General features: G+C 41.4%; 3 protein-coding genes across 3 annotated transcripts; all 3 read left to right on the forward strand.

Moving 5' to 3' along the window:
• The first annotated feature begins 281 nt into the window (after window positions 1–281).
• On the forward strand, window positions 282–2132 carry cabp5a (calcium binding protein 5a). The gene is made up of 7 exons (XM_029527925.1): window positions 282–315; window positions 728–777; window positions 1125–1155; window positions 1310–1453; window positions 1617–1726; window positions 1870–2017; window positions 2104–2132. The coding sequence occupies exons 2-7, from the start codon at window positions 730–732 to the stop codon at window positions 2130–2132; spliced, it is 510 nt and encodes a 169-aa protein (XP_029383785.1). The 5' UTR covers window positions 282–315; window positions 728–729.
• Window positions 2133–5257: 3125 nt separating this feature from the next.
• On the forward strand, window positions 5258–9153 carry nif3l1 (NIF3 NGG1 interacting factor 3-like 1 (S. cerevisiae)). The gene is made up of 7 exons (XM_029528038.1): window positions 5258–5279; window positions 6330–6943; window positions 7133–7289; window positions 7549–7672; window positions 7945–8083; window positions 8502–8585; window positions 8672–9153. Exons 2-7 carry the CDS (start codon window positions 6340–6342, stop codon window positions 8854–8856), a joined length of 1293 nt encoding a protein of 430 aa, XP_029383898.1. The 5' UTR covers window positions 5258–5279; window positions 6330–6339; the 3' UTR covers window positions 8857–9153.
• Window positions 9154–11670: 2517 nt separating this feature from the next.
• On the forward strand, window positions 11671–15224 carry tbx6 (T-box transcription factor 6). Its single transcript, XM_029528157.1, has 8 exons — window positions 11671–11740; window positions 12248–12461; window positions 12566–12833; window positions 12924–13067; window positions 13175–13245; window positions 13341–13399; window positions 13509–13815; window positions 13979–15224. Exons 1-8 carry the CDS (start codon window positions 11671–11673, stop codon window positions 15222–15224), a joined length of 2379 nt encoding a protein of 792 aa, XP_029384017.1.
• The last annotated feature ends 1326 nt before the right edge of the window (window positions 15225–16550 follow it).

Raw genomic sequence — 16550 nt, forward strand, 5'->3', positions numbered from 1 at the left:
TCAACAGTCAGCTGGAAACAAGGGATGTATGTCCTCAGCTCATGAACCTGACTCCTCCCTGAGCCTCCAAACCCCCTTGCAGCCACACCTCCCCTCATACAACCTCAGAGCATCCCAGGAGGCTGGGCAGACAGGGTCACCACACACTGAGAGGCGGGACTGTGTTGGTTGGACAGAATTTACACTGAGAAGAAGATTAAGAAAAAGACAGAAGACAGAAGGGTCTTTTTGCACTGCATTGCTCAGCTGCCGAGTCTCCCTGTCAGGGGTCGTGTGTGATGCGCTTGGCTGGTGAACGGAAATCACCAGAAAAAGGTGAGCACAAATAACCACTTGGTGAAACCTCATGTGAATGTTCTATGATATTTAATGCAGTTGTTTAAAATGTTCTGAATTTATCAGATAATTGATCACGTTTAATTATCGCAGTAATGAGTTTTGTAAAAAAAAAATAATAATAAAATAAAATAAAATGTGTTTCACTTGCAGCTGTTTTACCAAATTATACTATTTTTTGTAGTGGTGTCAAAATGTAAATTTCACATTATAAATCAGGATACCATGGAGAAATAAATGCAAATGTCAGAAAATTATCATTTGTGCACAAAGACACACACAGAGCCCAGACATAGGCTCTGTAGTGTGTCACATAGTGTTAAAAGAATTGAAGACTTTTCATCATTGTACATCAACGTCTGTTTCCACTCTCTGTCTGTTGTCCACACAGAAATGAGTTTTGGGGCAGCATGCATTTTCCTGCGAGGAGGGAAAAACATTGTAAGTGCAGCAGTGAGAGCCTTTTCACTATGTTGATGGGTTTGTGTTTGTGTTTGCAAACTGCTCTGAACAGTTGACAGGATTATACCTGGAAAGTTGACAGGATAAATGATAAGAGATTTACACTCACAAAAAGCGGATCTGTTGCCTACTGTTTACTATTGCATGCCAGTGCTGACACTGGCCTGTATGAAGCTCACCCATAACTCAGCCACATCGTAAATCTAGATATAATATCTGTAAAAATAACCCCCATTTATTTGCACATTTATTTTATTACACATATCATGGTGGTATTTTACAATATACCACACTGAAATAAACTAAATGCTTTTGTCTTTATACAGACAAGAGAACTGGCTGATGATGAGATTGATGGTAAGTTCTTAACATTCAATGTTTGCATGTTCTAGTGTTTTGATCATAAAATTCACTTTGCACATCACATATCTCTGCTGGACTGAAAATTTAAACTTTGCCATAACTAGCAATCCACAATTTACTTCACTGAGTATGCTGCTGTATTTTGCAGAGCTGCGCGATGCATTCAATGAATTTGATAAAGACAAAGACGGGCTGATCAGCTGCAAGGATCTGGGAAACCTGATGAGGACTATGGGTTACATGCCCACTGAGATGGAGCTGATTGAACTGAGCCAAAACATCAATATGAACCGTAAGACCAAATTGATAAAAATAGTTGGAAAATTCAGCATAGGTTGGCTGATTTTATCCAAAGGTTATAAAGGCTCATGCACTGCTGTCAGAAATTCAAATTAGATTGTCAACACAATGGGAAGGTGATGGCAACATTTCTTTTTAAAATAAATCCCTGCTAGTTGGTGGCAGAGTTGACTTCGAGGACTTTGTGGAACTGATGACCCCAAAGCTTCTGGCAGAAACGGCTGGGATGATTGGCGTGAAGGAGCTCAAAGATGCCTTTAAAGAGGTGAGAGAGAGACTGTTCGTCAAGTTTCCAGCAGCACTGATGTTTCTAAAGGAAATGAGACAGCTATTAATGCCAGATTTCGCTGTGTAAAAATAAACAAGGCATTTATGTCGCCTTTGAAATTTTTTTCTCTCTCTGCGTAGTTTGATGTTGATGGAGATGGAGAGATCACAACAGAGGAGCTGCGGTCAGCCATGATGAAGCTGATGGGAGAGCACATGAGCCGACGAGAGATAGATGCCATAGTGAAAGAAGTGGATGACAATGGAGATGGCACAGTAGACTTTGAAGGTACCAATAGTCTTTTGTGACTCGGTGATTGTCAACATGAGTATGTTGTGATGTAATGCTTAGTCAACATGTTGTTGTCCTTACAGAATTTGTCAGAATGATGTCCCGTCAATGACTGTCGAGGAGAAGGCCAATCAAGACAGTACCTTCGCACATGCAGTCATGCATTAACAAAGATGCTGTCTTTCTCTAAAGCTCTTTGACAATTAACTTGTGTATATTCAGAGCAAACCCAATAATGTCAATATTAAATCAGTGCTACAAAAAAGTCAAGCAATATCAAATTGTTCTCAGAGAGAATATACACCTATGCAAAGATAACCATGTAAATGTTTTAGATGACTGTTGAAGAAATAGTGATAAACAAACAGAGCTATATAATTTAGTTTGATGATATATATTGTATATATGCAAAGTCTTTTTGAATTGTTGTTGCTGATTTTTCTTTTGAAATGCATTCATATATATATTTATTCTTCTTGAATTATTCAGACGCTCTTGCATAATTTCTGTCCGTGAAATTATGTCGTAATGCTAAATTGAAAGTTACGTTGTTACTGTCTGCTGTATTACATCATTCACCGATGGATCAAATCCAACAAGTTAAATCTTGTTAACAGATATTTCCAGATATCCATCTTTGTTTGCCAAAAACAAAAATAAAGCATAATGTGAGCATTACAGATGTGTTTTGTGTACCTTATGAGGAGAAAATGAGGCACCAGATTAAGTGGTTAAACAAGTTAGTTGTTCGGAAAAAGTTTACCATACCTAATTGTTCCCAAATGATTGAGTCAAGAAATAAAGTGACTGGTGCGGTTAATAGGAAATGTGACAGGAAATGAAGTATTAAGTGTAAAAAATATGAGTGAACATACTCTCAGTATGACCTCCATAATAAAGCACCTTGTATAATAATTCACAACTCTCTGGTTGTATAATGAATTGATCTATGGGTTTTATGTAGACGGGATTTAGAAACCAAAAACATGAATGATCTTATTGCGCTGTTAGCAGAAATGTTGAGGATTGAGTAATGTCTTTGCCTTGGCTTTGGAAGGACATCAGGATAAAGAGATTGCGTGACCAAAATAGACATGCCACTGATTTTGTAACAACTGCTCATAAACATCATCTAAAAATTATGAAGAAAGAAATCGCTCTTCATTTAAGCCTTTTAGAGAGCTCCCTCTGGGCTTTTGTTTGAATTTGACTATTCTCTATTTGGATATTTAGAGTCAGACTGTGGGGGAGAATTTAGGTGTTGTCATGTAAACAATGAACAAGACCAGAAGCAGAAGTAGATGTGGGGTGACTTGTGTAAATGACACTATTCAACAGAAAATTATTTTAAATTTGCAGCAGGATCTCAGCATATTTCACTTCTCACTGATAAAAGAGTCATTTTATTGCTTATCTCCAGCAAATCTAGAGCCAGCAGGGAATTTAGGGATGCGGATGGGGACACACTGCACCCTCACAAACAGATGTTATAGCATGATGTTATAGCATGACAAACTGGGCAGAACCTCCAATGGATGGACAGATGGGGTAAGAGGGCTTATAGGACTAATTAACAAAAGTGAAGCTGTTCTGCCTCTGAGCATGTGGACCTAATAACTAAACACACATCTGTCAATGGCACTCCACAGATTGAATACAAGGGGTGATAGCTGTGCCAATATGCTTAATGGATAAGTAACAATTTTTGTGTTCTGTGTTGTAAATAACTACTCTCTTGTGCGGGCAGGTCATCAGCAAGAATGAGGAGGAAACAATAATTTTGGAAGGATTTATTTCTTTTATTTATGCACTAATGTCCATGTAATGTAAATATGGGTGCATTTGAACAGGGGGGTCCTCACTTTACTAAATTCCATACCTGAACTGAGGGGTGTAGTGCACAGGGAGGTTGATGAAGCTAAGGGAAGAAGCAGATGATGTTGTGCGTGCAGCCATGCCTGATCCTTCCCTGATCCGTCTAACATCCAGCATTGACCTTTGTTGCATTAATCCACAATAATCTCTCTCGTTTGCTCTCTGACTCAATTCTGAGCTAGCCAGTCGACCCAGCGGGTTGTTGTCGTACACATCATGAGACTGCACTTTTAACCTTCAGCAATCATCCAGTAACATTGTTAATCCTCCTCTCTATCTTTGTTTTTGTTTTTTCTTCTATTTTTTGTTTTCATTTGTTTATTCTAAAAATCCTAGTAATCCTTCTGAGAAGTGATGGGTGCATCCTGGGTGTCTTCCGCTCTGATTTAATACTGCTAATCAGTCATCTAGCCTTTTCCTGCTCATATTACTGTGTGTTTGTTTGTAACATTACATATAAACAACATTACATAATACCAACAGCTATTTTGGGTTTGCTAGTTAATTGAGTTGAATGAAAACAGCTTGTTTTATATAATTATTATTAATTTTTTTTACTTCTATTCTGCAGCATTTGTTTTGTAAGGATGTTAACAGGACTAACTGAGTGAGTGGACTGTGAGAACACATTTTGTGAGAACAAGGGCATTTTGTGCGATTTTTGTGTTGCTGACAGCTGGATGACAATAAAAACATCAGTCTCATCTAGTTAAATTGACCAACGCAAATTCTACTCTCAAATTCTTGGTGTTCCCTCCAAGTTGTTATCGTGAACAGGTTATTTTGTTCCAATTATTTAACCATCCATTCATTTTTGCAAAAGAAACTAATTCAACATGAACCACTTAGTTACTTTTCTTTTGAGAAGAAACAAAGCAAACCAAATTTTATTTGCCAATGGTATATTCTCCAGTTATAGATGACTGAATCTGATCCCTTTGAATTGGTGATCTAAGGGTTTTATCTTACATCTATGTTGTCTCAGTGACATCAGAGGGAAAACAAACATCCAACAACAAAAAACATAATTCTCTCCTAGTTTTACTGTGATATCCTACTTTATAATGATGATTTTGCACTTGAGAATAAAGACAGAAGATCATTTAATATATGTATTATTTCAGATTAGATGCTCAGTGCTCTTTAATGAATTTTCGCGCATACTAAACGAGTGTGTGATTTGGCACAAATATCTAAACTATTACGCAGATTGTATTTTTTTTTAATTCATATTATAATATAGTTTAACAATTGTAATAGAAAATAGTAATGATATCTGACTTACTGCAATAAAACAAGATACTTTTCCACTTTCTATTTAAAAAGTTGTCCAATCAGAACGTTGCAGCGGGGGACGGAAGCCGGAAGAGGACAGTGCTCTCCAGTAAGTGCGCCGCACATTTTCTGCTCCTCCGGGATAAACGTGTTCAGCAGCGTGTTAGTGTGTGAAGGTCGAGGCCAGCGACTCCTTCATAAACGATGTCGTTCACACACTGTTGTGTTCATGTTGTGTTTTTAAGTGTAGCGGTCTCGGTTCAGTGTGTGTTAATAGCTTATGTTGGCTAACAGGCTAGCTGAGGTGTTAGCCCAATGCTGAGCTCAGCTGTGTGTCTGACTGAAGAAACTACAGTGCAGCTCTTTATTTATTCAATACAAGATGTGCTGAATGTCATTTGTGACACTGAGAAACGTGCACTGTCCATCTCATCATACCGGGGTCTGGAAAATGATCAGAAAGTTCATTGTTCAGCCAAACTAAATGTAATCAGTGTGCATGTGTTACTGACTAGTGATTGAATTTGGATGAACCTTCAAAGGTTTTATTTTTCAGTTCATACCAATTCGTGTACAACTAAGACTGAAACAATCCAATCCATTTTATTTGTAGAGCACATTTAAGAATAGCCAAGCTGGCCCAAGGTGCTTTACACAGAGAAAAATAAATAGAATCAGCATTAAGTCAAATATAAGAACGTGCCAAATAAAATTAAAAGAGTAAACAACAATAAGAACATAAAAGCTGAAATGTTTGGATCTCAAACTGTGTTAAAAGCCAAGGAATAAAAGTGTGTTTGAAAACAGCTAGGCGGGGAGTTCCAGAGCTTGGGGCCAGCAATGGAAAAAGCACAGTCCCCTCTGCCCCTCAGTCAGGTCTAAGGGACCTCAAGGAGCAGTTGGTCTTTGGATCTGAGGGATCGAGAGGGCACATAGGGCTTTAAAGAGTCAGATAAAAAGTGCATGAAAGAGCTTTAAAAACAAACATTAAGATCTTAAAATATAAATATTCTCACTGTCTAATTAACGTGCTTGGTCCAGTAAAGATTATATTTTAGTATATAGTATTTCTGGGACTTGATCATTCTCAGATGAAGAGGAATGATGTTCTCTTGATGGTGTATTAAACACCGTACTTGTGTTTCCTTTTTCCTCACAGGTCTCCACAGATGCTGACTAGATGTAGAAATCCGTCTTGGACGATTTTAGCACTGACCTACAGAGGGCTGTGTACCAGAGGGGGCTCGATATCGCCTCTCTGTTCTGCATCAGCAGTATCGTCCATCCCATCACCTCTCCCTTCACTTACTCATAGTCACAGCCTCCAAAGAAGCCGACCAACCTCAGTTCCCCTGCAGCCATCTGTTTATTTCTCCTCCACCCACTCCCTCTCTCACTCTACTCACCGTTCTGGCCTGATGGAGCTAAAAGAGGTTCTGCAGGTGCTGGAGCAGCTTGCTCCCCTTTCACTGGCTGAGTCATGGGACAATGTTGGCCTTTTGGTTGAGCCGAGCAAATCTCGGCACATTAACACCATCCTGCTGACCAACGACCTTACAGATGCTGTCATGGAGGAAGCAGAGACCATGAGTTGTGACCTCATTATCTCCTATCACCCTCCCTTATTTCGGCCAATCAAGCGCCTGGTTCAGAAAGATTGGAAGCAGCGACTGGCCATCCGGGCAGTGGAGGCCGGGATTGCGATCTTCTCCCCTCACACTTCGTGGGATAGTGTTAAAGGAGGGGTGAACGACTGGCTGATTTGTGGACTTGGTAAGAGATAAGTCTGAGTGGAAACGGTGTCACATATACAGGACTTATTTTACTTGCATATTTAATAAAGTTCCAAGCAAATATGTTGTGACACATGATGCTGACCCAGTGATCTCCTACTCAGATCAAGTGTCAGTGTCTTGTCCACAAAGTTTTTTTCCATCTCTGGTGTCTGTCTTTGATTCTCAGGTAGCGGCCAGGTGTCTGTGCTGAGTCAGGCCCTTGGTGGCCACTCCAACAGTCACAAACTTGAATTCACGGTCAGGAGCACAGAGGAACTGAATGCTGTCACGGAGGAATTAAAGGCTTGTGATGGTGGGATGACACCTCAGCTTTTGCTCAGCAGGTTGTGTATATGTTCATATAAAGTATACTAATGTAAGTCTTCGTGGTTTTAATTTTTGAATTTTAATGTGACATTACTGCAGCCATGTTTTTTCATTTTCTTTCACTTAAGCACTTTTTACTCTAGTCACCTTTTGTTCTCCTCAACTCTGCAACTTTGCAAGTGAAAAAGAATGTATAGATTACTGGTTGAAATATGCAAAACTCACCACAAAGGTCCTTTGTTTTGTGCTGGGGAATGACTGACTTCCTTATTGCAGACCAGACGACAGTGGGATCCATGTCAGCGTAACCTGCAGTGACTCAGCACTGACCCCCAGTGTGCACACACTGCTACGACACACCACTCCCAGTCAGTCCCTCAGCATCCTGAAGTTAGAAAAGGTGAGACATGACCACATCAGTGGTCATCACAAATGCTCAACAGCATATTAATTAGAGAACAATATTCCTTTTAGAAATAAAACAACAGTAATGTTACTACAGAAACACCATGAGGTAAAAAAATAGATGGGTAGATATTGTTTTCTTTCAAAAACTGCTGCTTACATTTCATAAAGCAGCTGGTGCTTTTACAGTAGGATTTACTGACAACCTGTTTAGTGCATAGCAGTTACTTTATTTAAACCAAGCTTTTCCCATATCACTCCATACAGCCTCCTCTCCTGGGCCATGGCCAAGGGAGACTCAGCGTTTTGGATGAGCCAGTAACCGTGGCAACAGCAATTGAGAAAATGAAATCTCACCTGAGTCTGGGTCATCTCCGTTTGGCGCTTGGTTTGGGGCGGACACTAGGTACAGACAAGAATTCAGCAGTTTTCACAAATTAACATGTTTAATTAGAGAAGATGAAAAACATTTTTGCTCTTGCAGAGTTTGGTGGACACGAAAACCTGGAGATGTCAAAATATATCATAGAGTGATTAAGAAATGAAAAATGACACTGAGAAAAACTAAGGATTAAGTGACACTTTAGTTCAACATAATTACTTGACTGATACACAGTGTTATCATTTTTTTAAATAAGAACTATGTGATGTCATAAGGTCCATGGGAAGTTAAAACTTCACTCTGTTGTCTGCAAGTTGAAATGAATAACAAGTTCTGCCACAGGTGTTAAACTGGCTGTATTCAAGAACAGATCTTGAATGTGCCATAAATGTGATGGATTAACTAATTTAAAGTATGATTTAATTATTCTTACATTTGTCAGAGTCCTCTGTGTGTACTGTCGCTGTGTGTGCTGGATCAGGGGCCTCAGTACTGAGCGGTGTCAAGGCAGACCTCTACATCACGGGTAGAGCTCTTTTCTAAAAATACAATACTTCAAGTGTACTTGCCTGCAAGTGTAATACCAGATGTTACAGCATTTCCATTTTTCAGGTGAGATGTCCCACCATGAAGTTTTGGACGCTGTGGCGAAGGGAACCAGCGTTCTCCTCAGTGATCACAGCAACAGCGAGCGGGGTTTCCTGTCGGTGTTCAGGGAGAGGCTGGCTATACGTCTTCCTGATAGTGTCACTGTGATGGTGTCAAAGGCTGACAGAGACCCCTTGAATGTGGTCTGACTTGAGTCATTAATGTCTGTTTAGGTCACTGCAGATGTAAAATTACCAGTGTCAGCAGATACTTTATACAAAGCTGTCTGGTGGCTGTAAAACAGTAGGACAATACTTCTGGAAATATCAAACAGTCTCATTTATTGATGAAAAATGCTCCCTTTCTACATGTATCATTCATGCCACATGTCAGGTAGGATCATAATAAAATGGACCCTGTTTGATTAAAAAAATGGATTGAAGTATGTAATCTGTAATCTAAATGGATGTGGCTTTTGCATGCAACAGATTTATTTATGGACAGCACATAGTGTGTTTTAATCCTGATAATCAGCGATATTAAAAGTGCCCTTTGCCAACGTGGAGCATCCACACATTTTCCCTAAATGAAATAGTATTTGTTTAATGCACACAGGAAAAACCGTTAATCCCCATCAGATTAAAGGGCTTAGTGTGCCACCACAAACCTGCCTAAGGAAAGCAGACAAGATGTTGCTATGTTTGTTCAATCAGGACAATTTAAAGACAAATACTTTGAATCATAACTCGTTATTCTTAATGCACTCACCGAGGATAACTTGAGTGTTTTCTGTAAAATGACCTTTAGACCTCAGTGAGCAAATAAAGACTGACATCAAAACACTTAGCATGTACATGCCAAAGAGCAGGCCTGTGGTAATACTGTAAACAGCACACACCGCCTACCCCCCATCAATGCAAAAAAACAAAACAAAACATGTAACAGGCCTCATTACCGGCTGTTAGAGAGTCTGCTGGCTGCAGCACCTCCAACACACCTGTTGGTTCGTAAAAACATTAAGAGCCATCGCGCACACCTTGCTGCCCCCATCAAGGCAATGACCTATCTCTCAGTGTGGAGTTCACACCTCCACTTCCCCTCAGTCCCCTCGAGCTTTTATCCTCTCCCCGGCACACACGTACACAAATGGAGAAGGAAAACAACAACTAGAACAACATTTATACTTGACTGCAGCTGTCACTTTTATTTTGGCAGGAATGTTCTGGAGCAGGTAGATTCAGGATTTGTTTGTCTGCTTTCTTCTCAGTTTCCCGTTGCCCCTTATCTAAGTACTGCTCCTCTCACAGACAATGTTTTTTGAATATAATCCTGTTTGTCTTGTTGGTCACTAAAGTTGCAAAGCTTTTAATCGTGATGTAATAGTAATCCTCATCTAAACATCCCCTTCGGGGGTGTCCTCCTACAAGGCTCACATTTTTGCTGCCAGTTCTTGCATATCTTGTTGAGACCGGCCTCACTTCAAGGAATTCCAGCTCAAGCAACAAAAGCAAAAAGGGAATTTGCTGATAAATAAAATGCAAGAAAATGAGAGAGAGAGAGCTGCACTGTGCTGAATCTTTATGAGTTGTAGATATTTTGAACCTTGCATCCATGAAAGTATAAGACTTCATAAATAATCCTCATCCTCAAATTTCTGCTCCACTAGATTTAAGTGGATATTAGTATTTCCTGTATTAATGAACGGAGGGGAAATGAAGGATCTACAGGCCCACCTGCTGGTTTATCTGTGTGGTCTGAGTGTCAATTAGGTTTTAACTAGAAAGCATGTCCTCTCACAGGATGACACAATTTGGATTGTATTGATTCAGTCCTGGTTATAAAATATTATCATTATCATCATTCTTGCCCTGTAATACTGAGCTTGTATCTCAATCAAAAACTTTCACAAAAACTTAAAGACAACCGTGTTTGTGTCTTGTCTGTAGCCAAATTGTTGTGCTTTCCCCTTCCAGCTTCAGTGAAGGTCTGACTCCCCGCAGAGAGAGATCAAGCAGGCAGACTACTGAGAGGAAGAGACATGTCATCAAGCCATCAAACAGCCACGGGGGACCTGCTGGTAAACTACTAGATTTATGTGTAGGAGGCACCTGAAACTTGAGAAGCTTTTTAGAAAAATAATTACATTCTTATTCATAACCGCAACAACCACTTGCATCAAAATACAACAACATTTCTGATGGAACTAATTTTACTTGAATGTGTAAACATAATCCATTACATATAATGACTTGCTTGTAAAAGGTAAATCTGCAGAGTCTCTAGTAACCACTGATTTATATCTATGCTTATATCCATTATTCGGTTAGACTCTGTGTGTATTTATGTAAAATTCTTTTAAAGGGTTTGGTTTGACCTGCTATGTATGTAAAGTGCTGTGAAGCAATTCTGCTATGATTTGGCGCTACATAAATTTCATTTAATTGCATTTAAAATTTAAGTGTCAAGATTTTTTCTATCCATTTGCTTTTTTATTTTCCCTTGTAATACACCTTGTCATGTCAGATTCTCAAATAACTAAGCTTTATTTGTTAATATTTCAATTTTAGAATAGCTGGCAAGTTAAAAACACACTTGTCTGTGACTTAAATTCAGAAACTGAACCCCTGCTTTTTGTAAGCAGCTATAGATTTGACCTGTGTTTGTGTTTGTTGAACAGGGACATAAGGGAAGATGACGAAACTGGGTGGAGAGACAAGGAGGCAAATTAAGAGCTATGTGAAAATGGGCCATTTGGCCTGATGTGTGAAGCCTCACACACCTATTTAAACTGAGTGAAGGAACAACTGTGGGCATTTCTAGTGAAGGACAGTCAAGGAATAGGAACAGAAATATAGAGACAAAAACTGAAACTTAAAAAAAAACCAAAAAACTGTTGAGGTCTCAACAGTAGACGACTGGAGGAAATCTGTAGGAGAAACAGTAGTCAAAAAGAATCATAGCGTGAAATGTTATTTTGCAGCAAGTGAGGAGGACAAGTGAAGAGCCAAACACTGACAAGGAGAATGCTGAGCGTGGACATGTACCCTAGTTTGGCCCTGGGACCACAGAGGATCGGAGACTGTTTCTACAGAGGTGAGAAGGGAATGGGCGCATGAAATGCTTTTGCACAGTTTTCTTCAAAAAGCAAAAGATTTAATTGTACCTAAAATATTTTACCCATCAAGCTCCTTTTGAAGGAACAACTAAAGCATCTGTAATCGCAACTAGTAGCTGTCATCGAGCAGAGCCAGGAGCTGTGATGGGATTTTTGTTTGCAACACATGATGCTATCAGGCTGAAGAATTGCAACAAGGGCAAAGAAAATGCCCCCAAATATGTTTTCTTTACACTTTCGTAGTAATACATAAGATTTCACTCCGGGTTGATTTGGCAGCACCGTGTAAAGTGAACAAACCAAACACAGCTTGTTGGTATGCAATTTGAACTTGCAATTTAATTTAAGCAACTATGATGGAGCCTTCGAAACATGTAGGTGGCGTTTGATCGCAATGAAACCTTGAAGGTTAAACCTTTCTAATCTCGGAATATGCAGGTTTTTCTGTAAATATTAAGATTTGACTATTTTACTACCTATCTCAGATCGGGAGGCTCCTGCCCACATGCCACTCTTCCCTGCTGCCTGTGATGTTGCGGCGAAAACGCTGCCCCCGAGGATCCTGCCACCCCCACCTGTCCCGAATGAGTCTGCGACCAAAGGCCATAAGGACAACGTGACGATGGAGCTGGAGAACATGTCTTTATGGAAGCAGTTCAGCTCAGTGGGCACAGAGATGATCATAACAAAGAAGGGCAGGTAAGACACGTCTAGCCAATGACCCTTGACCTCAGACTGTCTTTAATTCTTTATAATGATGAAGACAAACAGTCATGTGTTTTCTGCTTTTCTCCTCTTTCCAGGAGGATGTTTCCTGGGCTGAGGTTGAAGCTGTCGGGCCTGAATCCATCTCTACGTTACATCCTCCTCTTGGACATCATCCCAGTGGACAACTCGCGCTATCGTTTCCAAGGCGGTGGCTGGCAGGCTGTTGGCGGCGCAGAAGCGAGGCTACCAGACCGGGTGTTCATCCATCCAGACTCCCCCGCCACAGGTGCTCACTGGCAGAGCCGCACCATCTCATTTCACTTCGCCAAACTCACCAACAACACGCTGGACTCACAGGGACATGTAAGTAACCGACCAACACTTCACGAGGCCTTCGCCGTAAACTTGTGTTTATGGTGCATTTGGAGTCCATTTCTTTTCTTTTATGTCCAGATCATCCTGCACTCGCTGCATCGCTACCAGCCCCGCATTCATGTCATTGAAGCTAGAGACGTGCTGAGGTGGGGCGGAGGCCAGCACTCTTTTGTTTTCCCGGAGACGCAGTTCATCACGGTCACTGCTTACCAGAACAACAAGGTATCTTAATACTTGCAATATTAAAAAGATTCTTCAAGCTTTCTATGAGCCAGCAGCTGCAGTTCTCTGGCTTTTAATAACAGACTTTTCTTTTTTGTTGTTTTCAGATCACAGAGCTGAAGATCAACTCCAACCCTTTCGCTAAAGGCTTCCGTGAGGATGGGATGAACAGTAAAAAGTAAATACCTAAACAGAAAGACGCATACACAGATGCATTCACTTCACATTTGTTGCCTACCTGTTGTTGAGAGTCTAACAGCTTTTTCTTTGCAGACAAAGAGATGCAAGACAGAAGCGCAAAATCGCTGTCTTGACAGAAACTGTGGATATTGGTAAGTGGGACAGCTGTACTTCCGCCACTGTTATTCATTCCTTTAGGTTGTTTTACTGGTGTTACAGTTACGTGGCTGCTTCCTAAACATCTCCATTTGTCTTGCTCAGTGAACTGTGATCCATGCGACTCTACTGAGCTTTTGCCACAGCCTGCCGCCACCACCACCCCCCCAGGGACCAGCACCGCAGGCACAGATCTGCAGGCCCTGGCTCTGGCCTCTCTGCCACCACTACCTGACCCCTCCTGTGGGTACAGACCAGCAGAGGCCTCCTATCAGGACCCGCTGGTCCCAGAGCAGCCCATAGACCTGGACCAGGCATTCATGGCATCCCAAATGCCTGACATCAACATCTCCATGGCCAATGGGATGCAGGATACTCCAGGAAGTGAGGTGGCAAACAGTATAATTGAAAGGTGAGCCTGACTAAATGTGACAAATTTGCTAAAACTCACAGATGCATCCACTTGCATTAAAAACTAAATTGTAACATTTTGTACCATAGGAATAATCTGTGTTTATTTTATTTCTGATGGAGGAAGCTTGAATCTCATTAAAATGTATTTTTATCCTAAACAGATCAGATACTCTGGGCGGAGCAGCTTACACCTCCAGCTTCCCGGCTGCTCAGGCCAACTCCTCTTACCCCTCAGCTCCTCTTCCTCACTCCTCCTCCTCCTCCTTCTCCTCTCTTACCATCCCCAACCCCTCACACGCAACTGATGCTCAGACCTCCATTCCTCCTATTGACTATCCCTCCATTCTCTCTTCTTCATCTACACTCTCCTCCTCCACCACCACCACTCCCTCCCTGCAGCAGACCTCCTTCACCTTCCCCACTCCGCCTCCTTCCAACTCCTCCTCTCCACAGCCACTCCTCTCCTCCATCTCCTCCTCCTCACCTCCTTCCACCAACACCTATCATACAATCCCAGAGACGATCAGACCCCACACAACTACAGACGCCTCATTTCCAGCCCCGCCTTCCACGTGCCAGTCAGATCTGCACGACCAAATATCTGCTCATTCTCTGCCACTGCAGGGTGAACCTGTTGGCAGTGGGAATAATTCACCTCGAGATCAAAGCTCAGCCTCATTTATTTATCCAAACGTCCTGCCAACAAATTCTGATCCCTCTCCAGTTGTTCCCCAGCCTCTGTCCAACCAGAACCAAGCCCCGGCTCTGCCGTGCTCCCTGCCCCCCCATGGTGCCTCCACATCCTTTGCCTTCCCCTCTGTCCCTCCACACATGCAAAATCTGGCTTTTTCAAATGTTTCCCCCAGCCCCGCCCACTCTGCTTTACACCGAACAAATCTGAGCCACCAAGCTACAGCCCCTTCCCTTCCTGCTCCCTTCCCTCCACCTTCCTTCACTCATCCATCATCCTCCCTTCCTCACCCTCCTTTCCAACCCTCCCCTTGCCTGGCTGTCTCCTCCTCTTTCCAGCAGTCCATCTCCTCCACTCAACCGATCATGCCAACAGCCCATCCTCAAACCTTCCCCAGTTCTTCTGTGTCCTCCTCCACCCCCTCATACCCCCCAGTGGAAATAGGTGCCATCCCCCAGTTCAATCCCCCTCCACCCTATCGCCCAGAGATGGTTCTGCACCACCCGTCTCTTCTCCCCCAGCTGGAGTCGTCTCTTCCCTCCTCCACCTCGCCCCCGGCCCTCTACCCAGCCTTTCCATCTTACCCTCTCCGGCTGTGTCAGGACCCTCACTCGTCCCTGCCCATCCCCTTCAGGCACCTGTACAGACAACACCAACATGGCCATGCCCACCCCCAGGGGTCCTACCTGGATATGAGCACAAGATCTATGTTTTAAAATGTAGCAACATCAAAGTTGACGAAATGTTTAGCGCTTTTAGGGGTTTGTAGCAATTTATAGCATTAGTTCTTGTAACTCAATGTACTGTGTGTGTGTATGTGTGTATGTGTGTGTATGTGTGTGTGTGTGTGTGTGTGTGTGTGTGTGCATGTGTCTTTCTGAACTGAACCTACAAATTGATAAATGAAATTGATGTGTAAATATCTGTTGGAAATTTTGTTTTTAAATATCCATTCCAGTGTGAAAAATAAAAATGTATCTTTTCTGGGCAGCTGTCGTCATTAATTTGTTTATTGCAGGAAACATTAAACAGAAAACTTTAAACTACTCCCCTTGTGTTTAGACAGGGTCAAAAAATTCTGGCATAATCTGATCAATTGACAAGTCAAATTTTGTGACCTTTGTTATTTCTCTGGGAAATATTTTTACATTTGTGACTTTATAAATACAACCAAAGCGTCATTTCTGATAACGCACTAGCTAGACAAGTGAAATGCGTCCATTCTTTACAGTTAATGTGATCTTTTTAAAAAACAAAGAAGAGTCAAACTATCCCTGGCAGGGTGAATGGACACAGACCAGTAACATGTAAATCATGCCAGACACATCTCTTTGTGTATTGTGTTTTTAGTCATCACTCCTCTCTTTGCCCCATCCTCTGTTTTAGCTCCTTCACACACCTACACTGTTCTGTTCAATAACGTCATTATTTTCAATTATTTTGATGTATGTTTCTAAGTGTGTTGAATTATAAAAGATGAAATGGAGTGAAAGTTTGTATTTCAGTTGATTGCCTCACCTGCATTGGATCTTAATTACTTTATGATTACTCAAAGATCTTTCAGTCATGAAACTAAGAAACAAGTCAACCTCTATCGGCATTGAGGATTTTATGATCAGTGTTTTCATGCTTGGTTTGTCAGCATTGGGTTAGGGAAGGATTGACAGATGTTAAAGGGACTCTCGCTCTTCAGGTTAGACATACATTACAAGGATGGTAACAGGCAGTTAAACATTCCCTCCTTCATTGCCTTACATATTGGTCATTTAAATAAAGTGGGGTGAAGGCTGATAATTGTATGTGGTCCATTTCTGAGGGGGCCACCACCTGCAAATAAGAGCGATTTAAGTCAAAAGAAAGAGGTCAGTGCAAGGTTTTTAGGCCAGTGTGGCCCGAGCCAAACTCCAATGACAGTTGTGTGTTGACGCTAAGGGTCGCAAGAATGTTTACTCATTTTTTTTTTTTTTTCCCAAGTAGTCACTTATTAACCAGTGAGAAAGGCAAAGGATGAAATTTTACTGGTTCACATGCAAACCCCTCCA

The sequence above is a fragment of the Echeneis naucrates genome, chromosome 19 (genome assembly GCF_900963305.1).
Source record: "Echeneis naucrates chromosome 19, fEcheNa1.1, whole genome shotgun sequence".
NCBI lineage: Eukaryota > Metazoa > Chordata > Actinopteri > Carangiformes > Echeneidae > Echeneis > Echeneis naucrates.

Bases quoted from the DNA above. Each gene is read 5' to 3' on its own strand.
- cabp5a (XM_029527925.1), top strand. From the start codon at position 730: ATGAGTTTTGGGGCAGCATGCATTTTCCTGCGAGGAGGGAAAAACATT. The intron at 778-1,124 runs GTAAGTGCAGCA...GTCTTTATACAG, and splicing joins TGCGAGGAGGGAAAAACATT to ACAAGAGAACTGGCTGATGA. The intron at 2,018-2,103 runs GTACCAATAGTC...TTGTCCTTACAG, and splicing joins TGGCACAGTAGACTTTGAAG to AATTTGTCAGAATGATGTCC.
- nif3l1 (XM_029528038.1), top strand. From the start codon at position 6,340: ATGCTGACTAGATGTAGAAATCCGTCTTGGACGATTTTAGCACTGACC. The intron at 7,673-7,944 runs GTGAGACATGAC...CACTCCATACAG, and splicing joins GCATCCTGAAGTTAGAAAAG to CCTCCTCTCCTGGGCCATGG. The intron at 8,084-8,501 runs GTACAGACAAGA...TACATTTGTCAG, and splicing joins TGGTTTGGGGCGGACACTAG to AGTCCTCTGTGTGTACTGTC.
- tbx6 (XM_029528157.1), top strand. From the start codon at position 11,671: ATGCTGAGCGTGGACATGTACCCTAGTTTGGCCCTGGGACCACAGAGG. The intron at 11,741-12,247 runs GTGAGAAGGGAA...TACCTATCTCAG, and splicing joins CGGAGACTGTTTCTACAGAG to ATCGGGAGGCTCCTGCCCAC. The intron at 13,068-13,174 runs GTATCTTAATAC...TGTTGTTTTCAG, and splicing joins CTGCTTACCAGAACAACAAG to ATCACAGAGCTGAAGATCAA.